Source organism: Epinephelus moara, chromosome 6 (assembly GCF_006386435.1).
Source record: "Epinephelus moara isolate mb chromosome 6, YSFRI_EMoa_1.0, whole genome shotgun sequence".
NCBI classification, from domain to species: domain Eukaryota; kingdom Metazoa; phylum Chordata; class Actinopteri; order Perciformes; family Serranidae; genus Epinephelus; species Epinephelus moara.
In genome coordinates, this window is record NC_065511.1 from 12,232,667 (window position 1) to 12,255,500 (window position 22,834).

Consider the following 22,834-nt stretch of genomic DNA (forward strand, 5'->3'; position numbering starts at 1 on the left):
CCACTGCAACTAGGCTATTACTAATTAATGTCATTAGTCACACCTGTGCTTTTACTGCTGTGACATGTCAAAATGTCTGCCGTGAAAATTGTCTATAGCAGACACACAGACGACTACAATGTTTATCATAACGTTTGAGAAGAAGTATAACTTACTTATTCGACAACAGAGGGGCCGAGACAGTCTTATAGTTGAAAATATCGGGAAATATAACAGTGTGTGTGAGAGACTAGCTTGTGGCAGCTGTCTGTTTAGCACACACTGAGCTGAGTATGGCTGTAAAGTATCAATAACACAATGTACTGTAGTAATGAGAGCAGGTACGCACACCTGCCGTCCATACCACAGCAGCCATTGCATATGTTAACCTTCTCTGATGGAAAATACAATTAACGAAAATTAATATAAAACGCACTTCAGCGAGGAAATGTTTGTTGGCTCTTAATAAAGGCTTTGTTACCGTGTGAAGTCGTGTATGTGAGAGGGAAAGTGATACAGTTATCGATAGCTAACAGCTACACTGTCGCTAGCTAGGTGAGGTGACTTCAGCTAACGTCCATGACACTTTATGGCGTTAAAAAATAAGTTAATATGAAAGCTTACCGTTTTAGGATACAGGACAGCCACTGTCATTCAATCATGTGCCCGGTTCGCTGAATAAATACGGCTGACAACGTCAATAATATGACTAGCAAGCTAGCTAACGTTGGTAGCAGGTTGTTTAAATGATAGAGATGCAGGGCCCGGCTCCGATGTCACCGTTCATTTAGTCACGTCCTTTGACAAGAAGGCTTTGGAGGCAGATAGTGGGTGATTATATTCTACATATTCTTATTCTTCTTTGTAGTGTCCCGGAGTGTGTAAATAAACAGTGATGAGCGCATCAGTTGCTTCCAGTGCCAAAGATACAAAGCGAGACGATTGACAGCTCCCAGACTGCACTGCAGATTAGCTGTACGTCCAACCATAGCGTCCAACGGCTCCGGTCTTCCGCATGGACGTCTTCCGCCTCTCTGCTCGGTCAAGTCACCCACAGTCACACTGAAACATACCGGAAGTAATGTGCTACTTTTTCAAAATACAAGCCGGATATTTTCCATAACGTAAAATTCAATGTTGATTTAGGGACTGTTCGTTACTTATGAGAGGCTGGGAGGAGGCATGTCCAATCATTTTTTAACGCTAGGGAGAGACTTATGTTTTTTATTTTGGTTTGGGAAGGGACATGCAACTTTAAATGGTTGCATTTTGTATTTATTTTCCTGCAATTTTTAAAGAAAATATGTTACACCCTTTATCATAGCCAGACACTGTAAAAATTCAAATTTCCAATGATCATAGGACACATAATTTGTGACGAATGTTTCCATCAGAAAAAAAGAACACATGACCGAATCTGATCTTAAAATAGTGATATTTCATCAAGATCACTTTAGTCTATGTCTCATTTAAAATTTGGCCAAAAATAGACAGGTTTTTTTTCTTCAACTCCAGAATTTCATCTTCAACTTTTAACTTTCAAACATCAAGGGGTAAATTTTGAAAATATAATTTATTGTGAAGGGAGGGTCATGCATCTTCTCAAGGAAAAACAGGGAGCGTCAACATAATAATAATAAGTAAAGAACAGTCCTTAATATAGATAGATAGATAGATAGATCGATCGATTGATAGATAGCAGTAATAACACAGTAATCCACATATCATACCAGAAAAGATGTATATTGATATCAATGGAAAACATTACCATACTCTGTCAGTATATACAGAATATCTATAAAATAAAGTTACCTGATGATTCTGCTGTTCAGCTTTGACAAATTCTCTTGCCTCCACTCTCTGAGGACATACACTCTTATAAGTTACACAATCAAATGCTTTTGGGCTAAATAATAACAAGAAATAATTATAGAAATACTGAAACAAAGTAGTTTTTCACTAATTTTGTTTCATTCACTCATGGGTCAGGTCAAGGGTGGATTACCAATGAGCAAAACGTACAACTGCCCTGGGAACCAAACCACCAGGAGGCCCCAAAACTTTGCACCAAGACAGGTCCTGCATTGCATCTTGTGGTTCTGTTTTATTGAAGGACCAATCTATCTATCTCTAGGCCTCCAAGAGTCTGGCAATGGGTCAGAGTTTTACAACAGTGCCATATAGGCTATTAAAGAGACACACATAGCTTTGAGATATATCTCAGCATTATGACTAAAAGTAAAAATAAACATTTTTATAAGTGGAAAAGACACAATTCATAAGACAAGGGTCAGCATGTTTCAAAAGGGGTCTATCTTGAACACCCTTCTCAAGTAATACTCATAGACTTAAGAATCTTTTTTATTTATAGTTATGATTTTTATATAGGCTACAGTCTATGGTAATGCTCCTGTAATCTTTATCTTACTTGAACTTTACAAAAATATAAAAATAAAAAAGGATCGCTTAACCTAGTTTTATTTTGAAAGGTCTGACCGGATATTCTCCTCCTACTATGGCATATTTGACACCGGCGGTATCGTCACGCTGCAGTCATGTACCAACCTCTGGATCCCTCTCACTAACGTTACTGTGAATGAGATAGATGTGATTTTATGTTCGTCTTACTTTGGATTTCATGCTGCCACCCAGAGTCTACTAGTCCAGCTGAGTTTTGATGAATGTGTGATATATATATATATATATATATATTTTTAATTTTCTGAATATCGCACTGTCTGAATGGCAGACTTGGAGATGCCAGCCACAACACATGGAGTTGGAGTCTTCTTAGAGCTGAGGAAAAGGCTTCAGACTGGACTGCTCATTGTCAGGTAAATGTTATGATAGAAAGCTAGCGAACAAAACATTAACAGTTAGGTATTGAACATTATTCAGTGTCTTGGTAAATGTACAATGCATGCTAGGCTAGCTAAGAGCGTTAGCTAAGGTAGCACAGTCAATGTGAGTTGATGCTGCACCTCCTCACCTAGTTAAATATTAACGTCACATCTCTATGATGTTAGCTTACTGTTGTTTGGGCTTTAACACTCTGTTACATGCGACTTTGGTTGGACACTTTGCAGGAGTTAGCAATAACAAAGTGTGTTACAATGTGTTACAAAATGAGTCAAACAAGCCTTTACTGTAGTGATTGAATCCAAACCATCTGCCTCTCTGGTCTGAATCAATGGGAGCTAAGGTTAACCTGATGGGTGCAAGTGTCCTCACAACTCTCACTATATGTTTGATTTCATCAGTATTTTCAAAATATGATGCGTTATTAGAGATGATTATCATATCAAGTTGTTACATTCTGTCCACCTTGACAAACTACAAGATTAAAGTACACCTACATAAATACAGAACAAACCTTTAAATGCAACACTTTTGATTTTGCTCCCATTTTTTGCAGGTCTAATTTAAGGATCTCAGACTTTTTTATGCACTTATTTCTCTCAAACTGTGGTCACAGATTTGTTAAAATCTGCGTTAGTGGCCTTTACCAAGATAATCCATCCATCTGACAGATGTGGCATGTAAAGATGCTAGTTAAACAGCATCATTACTACACAGATGTGCCTTGGGATGGTGACAATAAAAGGCCACTCTACAATGTGCAGTTTGATCACACAACACAATGCCATGAATGTTGCATGTTTTAGGAGAGCTTGCCATTGACATGCTGACAGCAGGAATGCCCACAAGAGCTATTGCCTGTGAACTCAATGGTTATTTCATTACCATAAGCTGTCTCCAATGCCATTTCTGTGAATTTGGCAGTACATCCAACCAGCTTCATAACTGCAGACCACGTGTAACCACGCCAGCACAGGACCTCCACATCCTGTGTTTTTACCTGCAAGATAAGATGAGCCACCTGGACAGCTGATGCAACAAATGCTTTGTACAACTGAAGAATTTTTGCACAAACAATCAGAAGTTCATCTTCATGTTTACCATCCTCACCAGGGTCTTGACCTAACAACAGTTTATCATCGTAACGGACTTGTGCGGTTGTGAGGCCGGTTGGATGCACTGCCAAGTTAAGGCAAACAATACTAAGATGACTTATGTTAGTGAAATGAACATTAAGTTCGTGGGCAGCAGCTCTGGTGGACATTCCTGCACATTGTAGTGGCCTTTTATTGTGACCATCCCAAGGCACACCTGTGCAGTAATGATGCTGTTTAATCAGCATCTTGATATGTCACACCTGTCAGGTGGATGGATTATCTTGGAAAAGAAGTGCTCACTAACATGGAATTTAATAAATTTGTGACCAAAATTTGACAAACATATATCAGTTAATGCATAAGAAGGCCTTTAACTTTAGCTTTAACTTAAACCTGTGAAAACATGGCAGCAAAAACAAAGGTGATGTGTTTGAACTTTTGTCATATTAATGATCTTATAATACAACATTACAGCATTGACAGGCACAGTTCTGCATAATGAGTACTTTTGGTGCATTAAGGACTTTTACTTGTAACTGAGTGTTTTTATAGTGTGATACTGCTTCCTTTAGTTAAGTGAATGTAATGCATCCTTAATATCACTAGATGGGGTTAATGAGATTTGACAGGCAGTAAAATCAACCCTAGTCCTTATTGAATTTTCAGTGGAAAGCTGACTCTGGCTGAAATCTTATTCTTCTCAGTATATAACTACAAAAATATCAGGCTGAAAGTTATGTGAAGACAAGGAGGGCTAAAGTAAAACATTTCTCACAAAGCCAGATTTAGTCAAAGCCAACACTCATTTAGAGTGGGACTGTACACTGTCAGTGGTCCACTGGTGTAAGAACAAAAGTGGTAAACTTATTAATAATGTCCTGTAACAATCCATTTTGTTTTCAGTTTAAAGAGTGCCTCTCTCAGCCGGTGGTCGTCCCAAACTCAATCATTACTCAGTACTTCCTTCAGCTGCGACAGCAGCACGCCGCAGGAGGGAGAGGTGCTATTAATGGTTGTAGTAGTGTTATTAATAATAGTTCTTTACTTTAGTAGGTCTAGTCTGCAGAGAATGTTAGAACAATCAGTGGACTTTAATTTTTACATCTCTCCACTCAGAGTACGTGACGGAGAAAGCCAGATTTTGTTCTGCCCCATAGACTTTATTTAAATATATATGATATGTAGTTACATTTCTGTACAGTTTTTGGTCTGCACTAAAGGCTGACTCATTAATCACTGTACTGAGACTTTGACTAATTACAGATCCTGCCGAATCCATAGGCCCATGTGTATGAATTCATGTTGCCAAGTTTTTGGGATATTGGCTGTTATGCACTAATTATGCATAAAGTTTCTAGAACAACCACACTGAACAAAAAATTATATGCAACTCTTTTGTTTTTGCTCCTGTTTTTCACAGGTTTAAGTAAAAGATCTTAGACCGTTTTTTCGTGTACTCAGTAGATACATTTCTTTCAAATATTGGTCCCAAATCTCATTCATTCATTTCTGTATCCGCTTATCCTGTTGGCGGTTGCATGGGGGGCTGGAGCCTATCCCAGCTGTCATTAAGTGAGAGGCGGGGTACACCCTGGACAGGTCACCAGACCATCACAGGGCTGACACAACCATTCACGCTCTCATTCACACCTACGGGCAATTTAGAGTCACCAATTAACCTAATCTGCATGTCTTTGGATGGACACGCTGACACGGGGGGGGCTCCCCCACCATGAGTTCGAACCAGGAATCCTCTTGCTGCACCACTGCGCCATGGTGCCACTGGGTCCCAAATTTGTTAAACTAAATTCATGTTGGGAAGCACTTCTCCTTTTCCAAGATAATCCATCCACCTGACAGGTGTGACATATCAAGATTCTGATTAAATGGCATCATTACTACACAGTTGTGCCTTGGGATGGTCACAATTAAAAGCCACTTTAAAATGTGCAGTTTTAATACACAAGAATATGCTTCAGGTGTCACAAGTTTTGAGGGAGCGTGCCATTGACATTGGGATTATCTTGTGAAAGGAGAAGTTCTCACAAACACAAATTTTTAACAAATTTGTGACCAAAAATTGACAAATAAATCCCTTGAGTGCATAAAAAAGTCTTAGATATACAACGTAAACCTGTGAGAAAACTTAGTGTTTTCCCCTGTTTCCAGTCTTTATGCTAAGCTAAGATAATAATCTCCTGGCTCTAGTTTTACATTTACCTTATAAAAATGACAGTTATTGATCTTCTCATCTAACTCATAGCAAAAAAAAAAAAAACATGTGTTCATTGTATACGTTTCTTTTGAACCTGTGTGTGTAAACCATCATCATGCGTCTGCTCTTCAGGAAAGATGTGGCCAAAAGTCCTGCAGATGTGGCCGTGACAGGTGGAGAGTCTTCTCTCAGCATTCAGACTCCCAGAGGTGAGCTGAGCCTGATGTTGCCAGCAGGAGTCACCTTCGAGCAGGGATCCTGCGTTCCGACACCTGCGGGAGAATCCTGTGAAGAGGAGCTTCACTTCAGACTGCGCATCAGTGTCACGCACAGCGCAGATGAAGGTAATGTCCAGGACAGCTATGGAAACACATCCAGACACGTGCAACCCCCCTGTGCTTTGCTACACTCCTCTGTGCCAAGGCGAGAACAAAGTCTTTTGGTAGCTATTTAGAGCTTGCTTTCTATTCTGAATTAATTGGATTGAGTCACTTGGTCATCTGAGACAGTGATGGTGTAAATTTTGCTCTCAGAATCCCTCAGGCCCACAAGCAACTGATCATCAGAGTCATGAGAATACTCCCTTTAAGTTTTGGTTTGATCTCATATCATCAAAAGTGTACCCCAGAGTCATTGCGTAATATCCACAGACTCCATCTTCTTGGCAATTTTTCGCCCAAGAAGAAGTTATAGCTGAGGACAGTCATTGACAAATCCAATGAAAATCAGATTGATTGCCCGCTCCCTCTTCAAGCCACCTTCGCCACACAATACCTTATTGATTTTGTGCTCTGTAGTACAAGGTTACCACCCTTTCACCAAATCTGCCTCATTTATCTGTTTGCCTTTGGCCCTCCACAGAGGCTTCTGACAGTGTGATGGAGACACTCCGGGCAAAAGAGACTTATTGCTTCTACTGCCAGGGCTGCATGACCAGGCTGCTGGAGGACAGGTGAGGAGCAGACAGACGAGGAAGAGCGTCGGTGGAAATGTGTTTTTATTTACACCCTCCTCCGCGGAAGTAGAAGGGGGTGTTTATTGATGGTGTGACCCAGCAGTTGAAGTGATAGTCTGGCAAAGAAAAATTGATGGATGGAGCTGCGGCGGAGTCCACAGTTATCTAGCCGACTGGGTTAGAGTTATAGAGTCAGCGTGACGTAAAGGTCTGCGCTACCCATTAAAAACCAATTGTGTTTCTTACCTTGAGGTGGTTCAGCTGGACAGTGGGATTGTTCTTATAGCCCTCAGCTTGTAGCTTTCTCTGCTCGGCAAGGTGACATGCTGAAAATTGCAATAGCTGCAGCACAGAGACCCTTGGCCTCTGGCGATGTTTCTCAGCAATAGCCCAATAAAAGCAGCCAAAAATGTATTTTTTGTTTTCAACAAGGGCTGGGAAAAGTAAAAATGTCAAGATAAGTGCTTTGGGGCAGGGTAAAAGTTATAATTTCAACAACATTATGCCTCATTATGCTTTGTAGCAATATGTTCCATTTCATGGCTGCTCAGAGGTATTAATGCTACCATTGATTGCAACCATCACAAAGTACCTTCTGGAAGTTCTCTTTGCAGCCTAAAATAGTGCACACTAAGTGCTTTACTGGAATGAATAAAACAACTGTTGTGTTAAAGCTGCATCCCTCAATATTTTTGTATTAGCAATGTGCCAGATGACTACATGTAGTGGAAAAGGTGATGCTAGTGGTTAGGGATGCACCGAAATGAAAATTTGTGGCCGAAGCCGAATAAAATTAAACGCTTGGCCGAGTACCGAATATTGAATACCGTTGTTTAGTTTTTCATTAGTTTTTGCAGATGAACCCCCTCCAGATTAGTGTTGTCACGGTACCAAAATTGGGACCCACGGTACGATACCAGTGAAAGTATCATGGTTCTGAGTAGTATCAGGATACCACAGCGAAAATGAGGCAGATGTGCCTTTTGTCATTTATAAAAAGATAAATCACTTTTCTATAATACATCAATGATATTTCAATGGAATTAATTACTTACTGACTTATTCATACTTCAAAAACAGCATCAATAAGTGATTAACATAGCGGGGATCAAAATAAAATAAATAAATAAAATAAAAATCAACCAGCCACCCTCCTCCCCTGACAAGTAAAGAACAGTCCCTTCATAAGTAATGAACAGTCCCTAAAGTGCGGTGAGGTTTGTGGGCCGTTACCTGCCACAAAGAGAGAAATGTGAACGGCTCTTCTCCTCTGACACGTCACATACCTGTGTGCTGCCACGGCTCAGCTGTTCAGGTACTTCTGGGCAGTCATGACACCAAGAAGAGGACATTATTGGAGCCGGACTTCTCCGTCACCGGTAAGCCTATGGCCGCCGTATTTGACAGGAATACATTCCTGTCTGTGTCTGTGACCCCCGTTCAACCCACAACTGGCAGGATTCGCCTTTAGTTTCTGATGCTGGTTGAAATCTGTACTCGCACTACGTGCTGAATGATTTATTTTGCTCGAACAAAACTATTTTTAGTCACAAATGCAAGTGCAGTGACGGATGGAGTAAAATATCGGCACACTGCCGACATTTTACTCCGTCCGTCACCGCACGCTGTTTGATTGCGTTATCAAAACACTCCGCTATTATTCGGCCTTGCTTTTAACTTATTCCACCGAATACCGAATGTGTGTTTTTTTGCAATATTCGGCCGAATATATTCGGTTACCGAATATTCGGTGCATTCCTACTAGTGGTGATGATTCCACAAAACAAAAAAACTACTCCACGGTTCCCTCTTTGTTCTTCTGAGCTTTTTGAATGAGCTGTACAATATTCAGAGCGTATCAGTAATTCAAAGTCTGATTCAGATTTACAGTTCTCAACATGAAGGTGGATAAGCCGGTGGCTAGCAGGTAACAGTGCTACCAGCGTGACCAGCACTAACAACTAATGATGTTAAGAAGGGAGAACTAGAGGGTGGGCGTTGCACTTCCCTGACGACGGCATAGGTTGGGACAGTGTTATCAACAGTAACCGTATGAGCACAGTGCAGAGGGGCAGCAATGAGCTAACCATGCAATACACATATGCACTAACATTAATGCACTACTGGGCCAGCTTACCGCAACAAAGAACAGAGAAGCTCAGATTACAACACACACGAACACACAGAAGAAGTGTGACCTTATTTTCTGCCATTTTATTCCACTACATCTTTAAATAACAAATCTTTATTTGCTGCTGTGTTTATGTTCTGTTTGTAGTGTACAGCACCATTACTATCTTGTATCTCTAGCTCATTGATTTAGTTTAACAGCCAAAAATGTTACTTTTTGGTTCAGTCCAGACACTGTAAAAATAATGGATGTAGCTACCATAACGTCACCCATTGGTATGTGGACTCCCGTTTTGAAGCCTAGAGTTCGGCATTTCGCTATTTGGGTTTTTTTTGGAGCCAGAAGTGACTATATTTGGGAAAGAGACTGGCGCTGTGGAGAAGCAAGGGGAGGCTCTGACTGAGAAGCCGATGCAGCCTGTCACTTAAAGCCGCCCACCCTTAAATATGCGTAACTTTAAGCCTTAATAAAATGTAGAAGGGTGAGTTATAAAAGAATTCACTCCCTGCACAGTTGTCATGAAGGCGGAAATTAGCTATAGAGACCAAAAAACGTTTCTTGTACCAGGCTGTAAAGCTTGGCATTTTAACATGGAGGTCTGGACTGGCTTTTGGAGCAAGCCTCAAATGGCCATTTGAGGAACTGCAGTTTTCTAGTACTTCCGCATTGGCTTCATTTTTCAGCCCCAGAGGTTGCCACTTGGTTCAGTCTCATGGCTCTCATCAGCTTTGTGTCAGCCACAAAATGCATCCGTTTTCAGTTTAAAACAGCTCTGATGAATCCTTTATCTACTTCCTACTCAGCACCAAACAGCAACATCAAACAAAGTTAGCGATCAGCTGGCAAACATAGTGAGGCATTCAGCAGCTTAAGAGCCAGATGTTTTCCCAGGACTTGGTGGAGACCAAAAACAGAGAAAATATTGGACTTCAACTCATCGGGTGGCCAGAAACATGTTTTCAAATGAATGCTTCATAATTTAAGGATGTGTTAAAACATAATTATTTGCTAATGTGTTTGCGATGGCCAAAGAAAATCCATAAATGCTGCTTTAAATATATGTAAATATATTATGAGGAGATTAAGAAAATCACAATATAATGCTAATATTAGATATTGTGATCATTGCACCAGCTTTCCTTAAGAAACTTTCCGTACAAGGACTTTTTGTCCTGCCCCCCTTTAGTTTCTGATGTCATTTGGGTCCTTTTGTCAGATTGTTTTCTCCTTTGTATTCTGATCTTCTCTGACCCTCTGCTTATTGAAAGATAACAGCTCTCACTGCAACAAGAACCAAATGATGCAATTTCCGATAATCACTGGACAATGGTGGGAGGAAAGCCTGTAATTGTTTTTTTTTCTTTCTTCTTCAGAGTGTTTAAGCGAGTTCTCCCTCTCCCTAATGGCAACTGGAACGCCATCGTCGACGACTGGTGTTGCCACCCCGATCCATTCGCAAACAAGAAGCTGCTGCCCCGAGCAGAGGATTGTTTAGTGGGTGACTCCTTCCTCCTCCTAGCCAGAGACGGCAGCTGCCAACAGACTCTCACTGAGGAAGTGAGCACTGTTGGCTCAGAGGACAGTCAAGATACAAAGGTGAGGGACGTGCAGAGGAAAACAGCTAGTATGCTCCTTTATTCTTAGAAGGAATACGAAGCCTTTAAACCATTTAAAGTTTTGGGATTCCTACAAAACCAAGGATTTTTGAGAGGTTTTTGTTTCCGACAATTATCAGAATTATATCGATTAAAAACATTCTCACTAGCTGCAGTGAAGGAGGAAGTGGGGGAAGCACTAAATGGTCAATACCAGATTTGTTTTGATAAAAGGCAAAAATTGGATTCATATTCGTATCATACAGTGTACTCACTCACCCACGCACACACGCACTTCTCAGACGGCTGCATCAGTGAAGTCAATCTCTCGCACTCTGCAGACGAGGATTGATCTCCCTACTCTTTTATTAGTCATTCTCAGCACGAGTGGCACTCTTTGCATGACTGAAAGTGAGAAAAATAGAAAGAGCAGAAGATCAAATGACAATCTACTTGCTGTATATATCTCTCTGTCTCCTCTCCTCTGCCTTCCATCCTGGTCATAGTGACTATTGATTGCGGTTATAAAACAGCCAAGTTAAAGACGGGTGTATGTTGTGGTGAATAATTTTCTTCTTTTTTTTCCTTTGGTTACGCACAGAAACCCTGCCGCCGACTGGCACTCGTCTCCTGCAAGAGCTGTTCATCAGTGCTGGGAGAGGCTGTGGCAGCAGGTATACATCATCCTATAGATTATAATCATAACTTTCGACAGCATTCATGAGCCTTTCTCTATTGTATCCTACAGAGACCCTGAAACTGTACATCACGCAGGTGGTGGTGGAGCCCGCTGTTGGAGACAGAACGCCACAAGCTTCTGTGAACAGGCAGGTTTTGATCCAAGGCAGCTTCTAGTGGTGATAATTGGCAAACTGTGGCTGTTAAACAGAGTTGCCATGATCATGGAATATTTTAAATCTCATTTTCCAGGCATTTTCCAGGATGGTATGAATAAAATCCTTGAAAGTTATGGAAAAAAACATCAAATTTTGTTGTGTTTAATAGAATTAATTGTTACATTAATCTTCAATAGATAACCTTTCACGTAATGCAGCATGACAGCGAATTTATTCTGCCATATACTTATACATTGTGAATTATCGTTGACATTTTATTATGTGTCCTTGAAAAGTCAGAAAAATTAAGATTTTTTTCCATGAAAATGTGTTGAAACATTGTTTCATGGGTAAATGGATGAAACGTGGCTCTTATATGTAGAAGATATAGAAGAGAAATTGACGAATAACCATTGTGACTTTTGTCATATATTTTTGTCCCTCAAAGTCAATGCAGCACATGGGCTATAAATATCTAATACTTAAATTGTATGCCAGTCTCGCCCAATCTAACACACCAGCGACTGGATTTTGCCGAAACTTTGCAGAATGACACATGTCAGCTCTGTGTTCAGCCTTTTGTAATGGTCGGTCTGAATTAAACATTTTAATAATCCCACAGTGCAAGTGTGAATAATTTAAAGATTAAGCCCAAGCATCAGGATTTTTTTTTCACCACCTTTTGAGAAACCATTTCCCTGTTAAAGTGCTCTCCATGTACTTTGTGATTGGCTGCATTATTTAACTTCCAGAATTAGTAGTGGGCATATGCATGACCAGAAAATGTGACTAATTTTTCCATAACTTTATCTTGGAGGCATTTGGTGAGAAGGAAAACCTCGACACCATGTCCTGTTTCCAAAAGACATTCATACCTCCATTCTGTTCTACTGTGAATGAATAAACACTGTCTGTTTTGGACAGATCGCTCTTCCTGGAGAAGACTGTAGCAGCCAGGCTGTTGGGGCTGTCCACCTCGCTGAGCACCTTCCACTTCTCTGTCCAGACTCCTGATGGAAAAGCTTTCTTATTGGTAAGAACGAGATGGCATAATCAGAGAAGCACATGAAATTTGGGTAAAAATAGACTCTTCAATTATTTAAGAAGTGGGAAGAGTGATGTGGCAGGTCATTAAGCGATATGAAAAGCTGATTGACTGTGATTTGTTGAGCTTATAGCCAGGCTTTCAGCTTCTTTAAAATCAGCTACAAATGGATTATGACAAGTGGCTCTTTGTAAAACAACAGAAACACGGCACTGAATGTAATTAACAGTACAGTTTAGAGTGTGTGCTTTAGTGTTTATACTCCAATATTGATGTTATTTTAGCCGAAGCTGGCAGGTGGTATTAGGAAATCTTATCATCTGCATAACATAAATTGTCTGAAGTATCCCATCAATAGTCAGACTTTGAACTGCAGGACATAAAAATGGGGAGCAGTAATAATATAAATCACATTGTATGAAACCAACTGACTTCTGAATTCTTCAATACTACAAAATGAAAAAGTAACCTGCATCATATCAGAGGTGCACGGCTTGCTTTTTAACCCTTTAGTTCTGTGGACAGCCTTACTTCCTTATTGTCATATGAGAAACATAATAGTAGTAATTGTAAAAATCAACCATCTTTTTCCCCTTCAAATCTTTTTTTTCGTGTCCTCTGACCTTATTAAAGCCCAATATGTAACTGACTGCCACAGTCTGAGCTTGCACATTTGATGAAGGTAACAAATTACAGAAATGAGCATAGAGCATTATTATGGGTCCAAATATGTTGTGGGTTTTGCATAGACAAGTATATATTCCTTTTGCTTTCAAAAAGTCCTTCACAGACAAACACATGCACATACGGTAAAGTTACAGAAATCAAGACAGAAACTTTGGGGTTTAGGAGGAGTTGTGCTGTATATAATTTTGTTTACATGGCTTTTAAGCTCCCTGTAGCTCTACAATCATTTACATTGTTAATGTGCTCATCTAGACAGCTATTTCTACTCTGCCACCAGCAGACTCTGCATCTCAGGAACAGTAGTGAGAGGGAAAGTCAGATAAATGGCGGCAGGTGTAGAGGAGGCGTCTTGAGAAGCAGAGTCAGCTAATGTCAGACATTAACATAAAGGCATTGTGTTAAAGTTGGATGCAATGACAGTGTGCTGTGATAACTTCTCCATTTTTAAGCCAAGACACTGATTTTTAACAACGTTCCACCAGACCTCTGGGTACAGTTAACCTAGTAAAATAGTAGCTTGACAGCCACTGCATCCTTATACAGCGCTAAAATCTAAAATAAGCTACAGTTAAACTCAAGCATTTTAACTTAGCCAGAAACAAGATAGCAGTCATTTCAGACGTAGACCCCACTGCACACAAAATAGTCCACTAGACTCTTGTGCACTTTCATCAGCTTGCCATGTAAAGTTAATAACGTCAGGAGGTCTGGAGGATGAGGTTCTTTTTTATAACGGTTGTGTCCACACTGGACAAATCAGTCAAGCTGTGGCAAAAATCTTCATTCTGTATGGATCACATACCCTTTATGTTTATTTAATTCAATTCACACAGTCATTTCAACCATCATAATATTCATGTGATTGCAAACAAGCTATTTTACGTGTGAAATATGTTGGCTGTTTTTCCCTCCTGTCTCTCTCTGCCGCTGCCTCTCAGTGCTCCTGGGTGAGCTCGCTGAACAAGAGTCTGTTGCTGAGTGGTTTTGCATAGCCAGCTCTAGCTCCACACTTTACTAAAGACTCTGCCAGCTGCCCGCTGAGCAGCAGCTCTCACTTATTCTTTAGAGACAGACCATTAATTTAGCAAAATAAAACTGCCACACAAAAAAAGAACTGCGATGTACTCAGCCAGTTGCCAATAGCGGATATATTTGTGCAATTGCTCAAACCAAAAAGTTAAATATCACTTTAAAGGTAAGAGTTAAATGTGTCGGAGGGTCATTATATACTTAAAAAAATTTAATGTGGCTAGCAGTTAAATCAATACAACCTGTACAACATCCTGTATCCCATCACGTGATTTAATACCATTGTTTATAAGACACCTGAGATACTCTGGTGTGCATGAGTGGATGCAGAGACTTGATTTTGCAGAGTGTGATTCCTTCGCCCACATGACATCCGGCATGTGTATCTCAAGTGTTAAGTGACCTGTCTGCTCCTCCCCGCAGCTCTGGCTGCTGAACAGCGACTCCATCACAGCATCAGTCCCAGAAACGTGTGTCGGGGGTGAGAGGTCTATCAGCTCCCCCGCTCTTCACAGTCCATCACCCAGAGCTGCCAGAGCCCTGAAACTCCTCTACACTGCCTGTTCTGACACAAGCATCCAGCAGAGAGAGTAAGCAGAGACTTACCGCATCCTCCAACGCCCCCCCCCCCCCTTCATTCTTTGTTTTCCTCTTCTTAATCTTATCCTTTCATCTTTCCAACGCACCCTCTCAATCACCACCTGTCTTGGCTCACTGCGAGGGATGAAAGACTGCTTTGTTGCCGAACAGATTTTAGGTCTTAGAACACTTAGCGCCAAGGGTCCCCGCTCAGACGTAATTGTCTATTATTTTCATCTCAGTGTTGTCAGTTGTGTAAGTCACGCTCATATTTGTTGCACATACAGGAGACGTTGTTTTGACTGGAGCGAGGCTCCATGTACCTTGCTGTGATGCATTAGAGAGGTGTAGGTGGATGTACTGCATGTGGTTCTCCATGTTCAGTACAGCAGCACCCCACTGGAAGAGCCTTCCACCCTCATTATTTTCAACTGAATCAGCACTCAGCGTTTTTTCCCTCCTCCTCCTTTTCCCTGCAGCCGCGTACAGTGAAGGCAGAACAGAGACGTTTTGTTGTTTCTACCATTTTGACAAGCCCACCGGCTGACTGACGGAGAAAGGGTAATTAGAAGTAAAACTCGCATGAAAGAAGAAAAGCTTGTCTTTACAGTCAAAGCAGTAAGAGTGCATTTAAATGACATGAGGAACTGTATGAGCCGAGTGATGCAGAGGAACCCATTACACCAAAGATGCATGCTGGGTACCAAGAGAGATGTCATCCTGGTAACAAAAGCCGTGACAGAAAGTGCACTGCTGTTTTTGTCAAGCCAGAATAAGAATTAAGACCCGGTTTATTTCCTCATCACCGGTGACACAGAGGAAAGCCTGCACCTCATTTATGGTCCACAGAACGAGACTGCATGCTGACATTTTCAGAACAAAATAGAACAGATTCCATTGAGAGTCTCTCTACATTAGTCCTTCTAAGGCATGCTCAGGGATTGAGTGTTGCCGAAGCCCACAGGAACGACGCTTTATGATGCGTTTTCCCCCCTGCAGGTAAGGATTAGAATATATGCAGTTCACATAACATGGTCAAAAGTAATATATATTTTTGAACACTTGAAGATCCACTTATCGCTAAAAGTGTATGCCATCAAAGAGACACAATAAAAACTGATGGAATGGTCAAGGTTGTCACAGCGAAATTTAAGGTGTGCTGATGGATTTACATTGTTAACTCATGCATTGAGTAACATTACAAGTTAATGTTCCACCTTAAAAGTCCCCTGTAGTCGACCCATTTAAATTATTTTCTCGCAGACTACAGCTGCTGCTAGAGGCAGCAAAAACATCATTTTATTTTCTAGTTACAGTTTACTGATATATGTAAAACTCTCCACGGTATGGACATCGGTTACATGAGCCTCAAAACCAGCTACAAGTCAGCACTTAGCAAGAGTGTCTGTTCTCTATTGACCAATCAAAGGACTGCAATGTTCACGGCTCCACCTTTTAGTACCAGATCTGTGTGCAAGGTACCCCAGCAAAAATGGGGACAGTACAGAACAGTTCCATTGGTACCATCCACAACTTTTCACAGTGGAGACCGACAAAAAGTGTACCGAACTGAACTGAACCATACTGTATACTGCATGGTGAAAAGTGCAAACATGCTTATTTACAGCTACTCCCTGGCTGCAATGAAGGTGCAGAGATGAAACACTGACCAATCAGAACAGACTGGTATTTTTTGGAGAGGGGCTTAAAGAGACAGGCACTTAAAGGAGCCACAAGGGGACACCACAACTGAAATTTACATCAACGACAGGGATCCTATTGAGCCAGAGCAGCATCTGGCAGTCTGGTTGAGGTCAGTTGTTGTATAGCTTATGCTGCTGTAAGCTCTTTTATCTAGTTTCTTTTTAGCAAAATGCTCTGAGTGAATTTGAGTCCCCACTGGAGAACATTTTCTTAGTGTTTATGTGCTTTGATGTGCTATGCGAAAATTTAGACAAAGGGACATTGTTCAAATAGATAAATAAATTATAGCTGCTGTGCAGCGATGGGTCGGGTCCGGGCATTTTTAGGCAATTTTGAGCAACCTCTGGAACCTAAGACGGTCATCTACCGCTCTCAGCTAATTGGCAAATAGCAGCTCAACAGTGGCTTCACAAATTGAGTAAGCCATTCACTGTTGTGTAGGAAAGCAGCCATCCGTGCATGGAAAGGCAGATTTGAAACCACTGTAAAAAATTCAGTTATTAAGACAAAAATCTGAAAATACACATATTGCATCTAGACAGCATGGAGATGTTGGTAATTTGTTTGTAACAATGATTGATTTGCTCCATAAGTGAAAAACTGATGTTTAAAATTGCCATTTTTACATTGACTCCAATTGTTCACATTAGAGCAAAATTCAAAATGCTGTCAAAAATTCAGTTTTTGAGATAAAATTCTGAAATTTGCCACACATCATCTACCATGACTCTAGAATTTTGTCATTTTTCCATAAACATTGAAGATTTATTTTGCAAGAATTCATTCATTGTTATATCCCAACTTTTTACAGCAGTATGAAATTGATTTTTGAGTGTTTCAAAATTCAAGAATGTATTAGCCATGAACACATAACGTGTAAGCGTTTTCGATGACGATCCCAAAAATTTGTATTTTTGAAGAATCTTTACTGAGATAAGTACTGGGCCAAACATTTTACAGAATTAAATAAACTTGTTAGAGTTTTCTGTTGGACAAACTATGTAATTGTGACAGTTTTTAAATGATCTCAAACCCATCTTTGACATTTCGATTTAGGTGCCTGACTAATTTATTGTTCTATACATTATTTTGTTTAAAAGTCTCAGCTTTAAAATGCTTAACATTTGAGCAACTAAAAAAGGAAAAAATGATCCGCACACCGGTAGAGCTCCCATTAATCCATGATTTATTTTCTGTCAAGTGACGTTTCGAGCAACGCAGGCTCTTCCTCAGACTTGTAATAATTTAGTATTTATTTATTACAAGTCTGAGGAAGAGCCTGCGTTGCTCGAAACGTCACTTGACGGAAAATAAATCATGGATTAATGGGAGCTCTACCAGTGTGCGGATAATTTTTTCCTTTTTTGATGCATGTTAGAAGTTTATGATCCAACACCCTTTCAATATTTCTTTGGGATGTACGTGTTATTATCTTTTTTCTAACATTTGAGCAACTGCAATTTTTTTTTAATTTCACCTATTTCTGGCATTTCTCTGAAGCCTTGCAAAGCTAAATGCTGGTGTTACTCACACTTCCATTTCCCCCTACATAATTTACCATTCATCCTTCATCACTCATCTCTGACATTTTTAAATTAAATGTTATGCCTGGGGAGCTGAATTCCCCGGACGGTGGCCCTCTTATTCAGGATACAGTCGGTTACAGTCGACTGCAGCTGGAGGTCGCAGTATGTGTTGTTAGAACTGCCAATAATTGGCTAGAGAATCGGTGAGCCAGTGCCTAAGTGGATTACGCTTGTCACTAATGGCAGTGACTTGATTATGAGTTGAGTGAAAGTCGGAGGCACCATCAAAGTCCAGTACGATGTGAATGAGGTCTCATGGACACGGAAATTGAGTCTAATGGAAATTGTACGCCCGACTCCTTTTTTATAGAATTTATTCTGATATTTGAGTAATCTTACTGTAGATAACATTAACTACATGTCCATGCACAAAGAATTATGACGTAGGCTGGTTTGGGTCAATATACAGCTGCATAATTTGATTAGATTGGCTATTTTTATCCCTGAATCATTTTTTTTAACTTGATCGGATTTTCTCAGGGTTCATTGGGGATGAATAGAATCCAAGAATCTGCAAAGTATACTTGCAGAGACCAAAGAGGTTGGATGCCCCTATCAAATTTTAACCTCTTTTACTGAGTGACCAACTTCTGAATATTGCATTGGTTGCGTGCAGATAGTTTGAATAAAGTCCCAGCTTGGTTGAGGACAGAAGCATCTTCTTGTTGGCTGTCTTCACTGGCTGCTTTGGTTTACACTCCTCGGGGTTCAGCCTGCTGCTTTCAACCCCTCTCTGAAACAAATTGAGCTTTTCCTGTGTGGTCTAATCTTGACATAAAGTCATGTAATGATTTGTATATTGAGGGCATCAGTGTGGCCTTCCAACAGATTTCATCGAATATTCCAAAAGGCCATTTTTATTAGATATCTACAGGTTAATTGCTTTGGCCAGGACACAAGTTCCGAATTTGCCTGTAAGCCCCTTCATTAATCATGTTTATTATCAGCCCATGTGGTAAAGAGTGTCATCTCATGTGGACCTGAGAGACTTTACTCATTGTTAGCTGTCAAAACATAACAAGAGCAGAATATAGGCGAAGAAATTAACAGTGATCTAAGAACTGTTATTCCTCTCCGGGTTCACTCTTAATCTGTATGTGCTAAACTTGGTTTAATCCAACATAAAAAACCATACACCCCAGCCACTGGACAATTTCAGATTTCCGCTTATGTATCTTTATGAAAATGTTATCAGGGCACTTCAGGTACCCTTTGATCCAGTTGCATCAACAGCAGTCTTTGGTGTAAAACCAGATACAGTGGTCCTGCCAAGAATTAAAGCAGACCTTGTGGCCTCTTTGTCCTTATTAGGGAGATGACTGATATTACTTCATTAGCAGTCACCCTTTCCTCTGCCCCTTGAGGCTTGGATCTGAGATATTCTTCATTTTAGTAAATTAGAAAAGATGAAATATACACTGTGTAGGTCAATGGCAAAATTGTTCAAAATATAGCAACCCCTCTTTGACCATAGAGTGACAATACAGTTCCATAATGTATGTTATTGAAGCTGGCCATTTTTGTTGTTTTTATTGTTTCCATTATTTCTCCACTTCATTTAGCATATTTGATCTTTAACACTGCCAGGAGCTATTCCAATTTCCAATGAAGACAGACTGATTTTTGATTGGTAGTTTTGATGGGTTTGGTGGGGGGATTTTTATGTACATATTTACCATAGAAATATATGCTGTATATATTTGTCTTGTTTGTAATTGCTCTTTTTTTAGCCATACACATGTTTATACGTCATCCTTGTAGTTGTTACTGTTGTTATTACTGTTGTAAACAGTTAAACCTAACTAAGACATTCGTTTTTGAGAGGCTAATAGCAGATTCCTCATGCATGCAAACATAGCTACAGAAGCAGTCTGTCTTCAGTGTGATGTCAAAAGCAAAACTGTTAAAACTTTGAGACAACTTTTCCCTCCCAGGAACTGCACAGATGGCTAAATGTCACCCCAAACAAACTGGAACGGCACTACACACTGACAGAGCATCAATCTTTCCTCTCCCAATCACTCTTCCTCTTCTCCTCAGTCCCCTCTTCTTCACGTCTCACACGCAGACATACTGTATATTGATGCTGTGCGCACGCACTCGCCATCAATCCACGTTTATGTATCCCTAGTTATCTAGTTTAGTTCACAGTCAAACACCACTTAATTAAAGCATCAGGGTAAATGCTTCACTGTGGGATTTACAGCAGCTATTCTGGGCATCATGTTGGTTGTATAATGCCGTGGCAGTCACTATAAATCACTCCTACTCTACTCTGTGTGTGTTTTCAGCATTGTAACTAGTTGGGAGGTCAATGCCATAGGACATCCTGTGGTGCTGCCGCTGAAGGTGTGCGAGGAGCTGCTGCAAGTGATAGATGACAGCAACTCCACACTTCCTGCATCTATGCGTCGCATGAGGTCCTATGAGGTAAGACAGCTACGGTATACTGTAAAATGCTTACCCCTACATTGTGTAATAACTGCAGAGAGAAGCTGAAAGTCTTTTAATTTATCTTCATGCTTTGTACAAAACAGCAGGGACTCCTGCAGCCGACAGCGATCACTTATTTCACTTACTTGTTACTTACAGCGCCTTGTTTATCCATTATTCAGCAGCAGCGCTTGACTTGTGTTTTTATCCCGCCTTAATTAATTTCATGATTCAGAGCTTTCAGTTAACAGCTTCGCTTTAGGGATTATGTGGGTCAGTTATAAGGTTTTACTTTTGTCAGCCCTATTCCAGCTTCTGTACACCTGTAACTGTGCAAAATGTGTATATTTAGCTCGAGTTGCGGAGAAAAAAAGCCTTTGACTAGAAAATAGGAGGCGTTAACTTTGCTGACACCTCTATTCTCCTACCCCTTTTCAACAAAGTGACGGGGTAATTAGCACCATTATCCTCCACTTCCTGCTCAGGAAGTTTAGGAAATGACTCCCACCACTTAAACAAGTTTTCCTCCTGCTATGAAGTATCAGAACTTGAATAACATACGGCAACAAATCTTTTAGGACGTCTGCTGGTGTACGTCATGTGAAGCCTCTTTTATTGTAAGCCCAGGCAGGGGGTCTTCACTTGAAGGCTTGGATTCTTTCTTTAATCTAAACTGGCTTGATGCATTGAAGGACTACTTTCTTGCCATGAGAAAAATAACCTATCCGAGTATGTTTTTTGTGTAAAGATTTCACATACTGTAAGTAACTAAAACAAAATATACAGTCACCATGTGCGCAAGTGGGAGCAAAAGAATTAAAGGCGATGTGGTCTTTAGTTTTGACAGACACCCACAGTACAGATCAGACATTTTTCTTTATCATAGTTAAAGTTTAATAAGAGGACAATTAGCTCTGCATTGGAAGAACAGTGCTGCTCTTTTGTTCCCATGTCTTCTACATGCGTCATAAGCTAGGGAGGGTGCTGACTTTCTGTCTGCTTTGGACAGCTTTAACCTCAGGGCATTTTTACACAAGGTACAATTGATTCATAGAGTACAGTTGCCGACGGTGTCTTTGCAACAACTGCTTGCTGACTTCTACTTGTGTCAAATAGCAGTCCACTTTTTGTTTTGATGCAGTTGGATTCACACCTGAAGCAAAACATCACTGAGAACACACAAACTGCAACCAAGATAATCTTTTCAAGGGGACCCAGGCACGGTTCATTGATCCATACACAGTGTAGCACTTACCAAACAAACTCAACTTTGGGGTCAAGTGTATTTAGATTCAGCCTTGGACCCTAATGTGAAAGCCTCCTCAATCTTTTAGCACAATAGTTCTCAACAGTACTCCCTAATGGCAGTGGCCCCCCAGCAGGATAATGCTCCATGCCACACTGCAAACATCGTTCAGGAATGGCCCAAGGAATGTGACAAAGACCTCAAAGTGTCGACTTGGCCTCCAAATTCCCCAGATCCCAGTCTGAATGAGCATCTGTGGTACATGTCATTGAAGCCTAGTTCACATTACACGATTTTCACCCTGATTTTGCGTCGCAGAGACTATTGTAATCTTTTGTTTCTGTCAGCGGTCTGTCTTGCCAACTGGGTTACGACCTGTGTGTGCACACCACAAGATTTCTCCACCAAGCCCTCGCCGACAATGCCCCAGATAATGCGGTGACGTCACCAAAGTTGGAGACGACACATCGTAAAGGCATGGATATTGTTCCCAGTGTTGAATCAGATCTGCCTCCAGGGCCTGGGTCCAAACACAACGCGCTCCCTGTGATCCTGTGGACGCCACCATTTTTGTTGTTGCTTGCCGGCTTGTCAGTGTTGCCAGATCTTGGGAGAGAAACAACCAACCAGGGCTATGGAAACAAGCCCAAAAGAAGCAACTATCATGCGTTTAAATAACTTATTAGACGGATATACACTACCGGTCAAAAGTTTTAGAACACCCCAATTTTTCCAGTTTTTTATTGAAAATTATGCAGTTTAATGTATCATTGTACTCTGAAATGAAAGCATAGAACAAATAAACAATTGAGGTCAAAAAAGAAATCATGGAATCAATTTATAAACCAAAATGTATTC

General features: G+C 40.6%; 2 protein-coding genes across 4 annotated transcripts in view; one reads left to right on the forward strand and one right to left on the reverse strand.

Annotated features, from left to right (window-relative positions):
* Positions 1–999, reverse strand: part of dop1a (DOP1 leucine zipper like protein A) — a 32,265-nt gene extending 31,266 nt beyond the window's left edge. For all 3 annotated transcript variants that reach the window (XM_050046230.1, XM_050046232.1, XM_050046229.1), the window contains exon 1: positions 604–999. The gene's annotated coding sequence lies outside the window, so the exon portion shown is untranslated. The remainder of the gene's footprint in view (positions 1–603) is intronic.
* Positions 1,000–2,511: 1,512 nt separating this feature from the next.
* Positions 2,512–22,834, forward strand: part of ube3d (ubiquitin protein ligase E3D) — a 33,993-nt gene continuing 13,670 nt past the window's right edge. The window contains exons 1-9 of the mRNA XM_050046514.1: positions 2,512–2,813; positions 6,283–6,494; positions 7,012–7,102; positions 10,610–10,832; positions 11,433–11,505; positions 11,580–11,658; positions 12,592–12,700; positions 14,852–15,018; positions 20,589–20,727. Of these exons, the coding sequence (XP_049902471.1) occupies positions 2,722–2,813; positions 6,283–6,494; positions 7,012–7,102; positions 10,610–10,832; positions 11,433–11,505; positions 11,580–11,658; positions 12,592–12,700; positions 14,852–15,018; positions 20,589–20,727 (1,185 nt within the window). The 5' untranslated portion in view covers positions 2,512–2,721. The remainder of the gene's footprint in view (positions 2,814–6,282; positions 6,495–7,011; positions 7,103–10,609; positions 10,833–11,432; positions 11,506–11,579; positions 11,659–12,591; positions 12,701–14,851; positions 15,019–20,588; positions 20,728–22,834) is intronic.